This window comes from Morone saxatilis, unplaced genomic scaffold, assembly GCF_004916995.1.
Source record: "Morone saxatilis isolate NCDOM2014 unplaced genomic scaffold, NCSU_SB_2.0 Contig8, whole genome shotgun sequence".
Taxonomy (NCBI): domain Eukaryota; kingdom Metazoa; phylum Chordata; class Actinopteri; family Moronidae; genus Morone; species Morone saxatilis.
In genome coordinates, this window is record NW_023340257.1 from 26,936,669 (window position 1) to 26,941,268 (window position 4,600).

The 4,600-nt window shown below is 45.8% G+C and overlaps 3 protein-coding genes across 3 annotated transcripts in view; 1 reads left to right on the top strand and 2 right to left on the bottom strand.

Moving 5' to 3' along the window:
• The window catches only part of pgm2l1 (phosphoglucomutase 2-like 1), a 9,575-nt gene extending 8,477 nt beyond the window's left edge, over positions 1 to 1,098 (bottom strand). Inside the window, exon 1 of the mRNA XM_035679894.1 lies at positions 879 to 1,098. Coding sequence (XP_035535787.1) covers positions 879 to 980 — 102 coding nt within the window. The 5' untranslated portion in view covers positions 981 to 1,098. The remainder of the gene's footprint in view (positions 1 to 878) is intronic.
• Positions 1,099 to 1,543: 445 nt separating this feature from the next.
• lipt2 (lipoyl(octanoyl) transferase 2) lies at positions 1,544 to 3,873 on the bottom strand. The gene is made up of 5 exons (XM_035679907.1): positions 3,744 to 3,873; positions 3,249 to 3,360; positions 2,572 to 2,886; positions 2,374 to 2,500; positions 1,544 to 2,095 (listed from the first exon to the last, which is right to left on the bottom strand). Exons 3-5 carry the CDS (start codon positions 2,878 to 2,880, stop codon positions 1,836 to 1,838), a joined length of 696 nt encoding a protein of 231 aa, XP_035535800.1. The 5' UTR covers positions 2,881 to 2,886; positions 3,249 to 3,360; positions 3,744 to 3,873; the 3' UTR covers positions 1,544 to 1,835.
• rnf169 (ring finger protein 169) overlaps positions 3,707 to 4,600 on the top strand; it is a gene marked incomplete in the record, with an annotated part of 3,356 nt that continues 2,462 nt past the window's right edge. The window contains 1 exon segment of the mRNA XM_035679895.1: positions 3,707 to 4,061. Within this exon segment, the coding sequence (XP_035535788.1) occupies positions 3,752 to 4,061 (310 nt within the window).

Below are 4,600 nucleotides of genomic sequence, written 5' to 3' on the forward strand. Positions count from 1 at the left end.
GAATATAATGTTAGCTGATATATTAATGTTTGTATAAACAGATAGAGAATGTAATGTTTAATATCTCATATAAAAGCTTTAAAATAATCTGTTTTCCAGACACACAGAGGAATACAGGAGGCAGCAGTTAGATGGTTGGCTGATGATGATGATGATGAAGCATCAATATAAACACATTAATCATTTTGAGTGCCACTAGCTGCACAGGCCTTTTCTGGCTGCCTATAAAGAAAAACAGCTGAGTCATGCTGCCGTTTAATCGCCTGATGATCTCCATCACGATCCAGACACACACCGGCTGCTGTCTGTCCTCCAGCCGGCCTGCAGCTCCGCACTGCGGGGAGCACACAGTCCCTGAGCCCGGCCTCACACAGCACACAGGGTGATTGTGAATGATTGTGAATGACACACTCAACTTTATTTTACATTGTACTGTGACTGCAACCAGCTCCCACACACACACCGCTGTGTCGACATTCAGAACTCCCATTTAAAACCTGCTAGTTTTAGATTTACTTGCTCACAAAAGTTAAAATTACACTTAGTAACAGGATTTAATAAGTTTTCTTTACTGGTTGATTGTAGTGAAGAATTCGGCATACAGAAATTAAACATAAAAGCTCTTTTTTTGATCTTCCTTACACCCCTTGAACACAGCAGATCAGCTGTATACAGCCCGCACAGCTGCTATGTAATAACATAAAGTATTTTTCAAATCAGTAATTTTCCCGCCGATGTAACAAGACGATGATAAATATCGATTACTTTCAGTATCTGAACCCTGTGAGTCGACATGTGTTTACCAAGAGCCGATGTATTTTTAAAATGATAGATTTTACAGGGAAGTTTGGTGTGCAGCTTCCCGGACAGACTCTCACCTTGTCCCAGGTCAACCACTGGTGCACCGCCTTGTCCACCTGCGGGTCGCCGGTGCTCCGGTACCGGGAGTTGGCGTTCAGGTCCCCGTTAACGTCCCCCATGCTGACAGACAGAGGCTACCGGCTAACACTGATACCGTGTTAGCTCCTCCACCGGACCCTGAACCTCACACACATTCTCCTCTTTGTTATGGCTGCCGGCGCTCAAATGTCCCACTGTCAGTATCGGCCGTAAACTGCACACCGGAGGCTAATGTTAGCAACAGGCTAAAGTTACACAGTTAGCAGTTAGCAGCTAACAGGCACCTTTACTCTGAAAGTTTAACAGGAACAGGAAGTTCAAAATAAAAGTCTGCTTCTTCTTTGGGTTTTTATGACAATTGAAATGTTCAATAAGTAATAAATTAAATTGTTTGAGTAATTAGTTAAGTAATTTAGATTTTTTGGTTTCAAAATAAATTAGTTGTGTGAGTTAAGTATTATTGTCTTGGTGATGCAGTCTGATGAGCTGTATGAGTATAAAGTTATATATACATACACATATATGATAAACTGTATGTAACATATTTAGTCATATATCAGATTTATGTTTGGGATTGTTCCCTCATGTACAACCGCCTCCTCCTCCTGTTTTTAAGAACCAAGACCTCGTCACATAAACCAGATCAGATTGTAGAAACCAGATTTATTAGGTTTACTGAATAGGTGTAGAAACAGAAACAATTTGGGATCAATCCCAGTTACCCAGTCAAAACATTGAATCTGAACCTTACATGAAAAGTTAATTTCAAAGTACGAATTTAATTAATTTGAAAGGGATTTGAGGGCTAATTTTAGCTAGCAAGATTCCACATGTAAATGAACACATCCTGGAGGTCATTCTGTTCCGCACACAGAGATTAAACCGACAGAACGAGTTCAAACAGAACGTCATGTTTTAATCTATAAAGTCAGTTTCTACGCCGACGATTCTCCGCTGTCCTCGTCAGGTTCAGGTGTCTGTCCGTCCATCAGCTGACAGTTGAACTGGTCCCTGAAGGCGTCCAGCAGGTAAGGGATGGTCTCCTCCACGCTAACGTCTCTCTGCAGCTCAGCGCTCAGCGACGTCACTCCTTTACCTTCGATACCGCACGGTACGATGTGTCTGAACCACGACATATCGGTGTTACAGTTCAGAGCCAAACCGTGAGACGTGACGTATCGACCGCAGTGGATTCCTGGAAAACAACAGAAGAATGAAAGTACAAATCAGAACAACCACAGCTTTTCCAGTTCAACCCATCATCCTAAGCCCCGCCCCTTTTGCTCTGTGCTCCAATCACAGTTGAGCAAACAGTCAACTTCCTCTTTTTCTGTACTATATGCTAATCTAATCTATGTTGGAAAGACAACCACATTTTGAAGATGGTTAAAAGAGAAAAGAAACACGGTCACATCTTAATCTATTGTTAGCACAATGCTAGCAGACTGGATGAAGGAGAGGTTGTTGTCGTACCGATGGCGCAGATCTTGTTGTCTCTGACCCAGACTCCGGTGTGAGGGGACGTCGACGCTTCGATACCAAACCTGCTGCAGACGGAGATGATGGTCTTCTCCAGCTCACAGACGTACCAGCGAACGCTCTGAAACCAGATCAGACGTGAACCAGAGTCCGGTCACATTAAACCACATCAAACTCAAGAGTGAACCAGACCTTCTTGAAGCCGCCCAGGTTGAGGACCGGATAGCAGACCAGCTGTCCCGGCCCGTGGAACGTGATGAGGCCTCCTCGGTTGGTGCGGTGGACGTCGGCCCCCAGCAGGCGGAGCTGGTCCAGCAGGGGTGCCGGGTAAGGCTTGTGGCGGATCCCGGTGGTGTAGACCGGCGGGTGCTGACACAGCAGCAGAGTGTGAGCCGGACCAGATCGGTGGCGGTTCACGTAGACCTGCTGCAGCCGCAGAGCCTCCTGGTAGGAGACCAGGCCCAGACGGACCACCTCCACCACCGGCCTGCAGCCCTGCATCCAGGACTGGAACCAGACCAGGAGACAGGACATTAAAACCTTTTCATTTACCATTTACTCATTTATATTTAATGTATTTTATTTTGTATAAAGCTCAAACTGTAAATTAAATACAATAAAATATAAACATCTTTCTATTATTGAAGCCAGTTAAACTTTTATTGATCTCATATTAAGTTATGAACAATAATAAATACTGTATATCACAAATCATCCATTTATTGATCAGTTATCAGCCAAAGATCCTATAAAATGTCTCAATTTGATCCACACTGACCGAAGGGTTCCGCATTCATTCTCTGCAGTTTCATATAAACATTCAATCTGTGTAATTATTGTCATTAATAATTAATAAATAGGATTATTACCTCTCTAACTTTACTCTCTCTCTCTCTCTCTCTCTCTCTGCACCGCCATTGTTGTTGTTCACCTCTTCTTCTTCGATGGTTCTGTTTCCGGTTCCGGTAGCTCTGCTGCCTCCTGCCGGCCGGAACATAGATCCTTTCACAATAAAGCTGAATCGGGTTTATTACCAAGTAGGTTTTCACATACAAGTGATTTGGTGCATTACAATAAAACATACAGAAATAAACTTCAGTAAATATGTATTATATATATTATTTATTATTTATTAAAGTATAAAGTTAAAAGAAACCGTTACTGACATGCGCGGATGATACTTTCCCACAGTTCAACGGGATCCTGAATGCAGCAATTTAAATACGACTTAGAAAGTTCCCACTCACCCTGAACGAACCGCGGGTGACGCATTATAAGTGGGCGTGGTTATTGTGTAGCCCCGCCCCCGCCGGCCCGCTGTGTTTGGCGGGAGGGCGGGGTTTGTTGTGAGAGAGAAGACTCACCAGGGAAGATGGCGACCGCAGGGTCCGCCGATCGGACTGCCAGACCGGCCAGCGCCGCCACCGGCCGGCACCGGTCCGGGTCCGGGTCCGGGTCCGGAGCTGGGAGCGGGTCCGGGTCCAGCCCGCCAGAGACCGAGGCGAAGAGGTGCTCGGTGTGTGCGGAGGGGCAGCCCGGCGGCAGCCCGCCCTGCGGACACCCGGCCTGTCCGCTGAGCCGAACCCAGAGACACTCCGGAGGAGGAGAGCGGCTCCGGAGGAGGAGTGACCCCGAGAGGAGCAGCAGCAGGCCGGGCAGGAGGGACTGCGACAGCCGGAGAGGTTGGTGTGTTTACCGGGGAAAGTGCAGATCACAACCCGCTGAATGAGCTCCGCCGCCGGCTGCTTGTTCTCCAAACAACCGCTGAAAAACAACCAGAGTTCAAATAAGTTTATTCCAACTTTAATGTGAACAGCAGGAGGCCGGAAGAGTTTGTCACAGGTAGAACTGACTCTGGGTCGGTTCTCACTCATTAACAGCTCTCATACTGAATTAAAACCAGACTTTTCCTTATGGAGTTTGGTACGAAGCAGCTGAAGCAGAAACTGACCTGCAGTCAGTGAAGTTAGACTGAAATCAGAGAGAATATGATATAAATATTTATAAAGTGGTCTCAGGAGACAGAACACAGAGTTCACTGTCTCAGTTATTAACCTGATTCATTCATATTAATGTGTGAAAGCTGCAGGCAGCACATACAAACTGGACTTCTCTAGTTTGGGTCAGATTTCTAATGAAGTCTGGTGTTGGAGGACTTGTCCAGACGTGTACAGCTGGAGGAGGAGTCAGTCCAGATCCTGTTTACTGACTGTTTACTGAC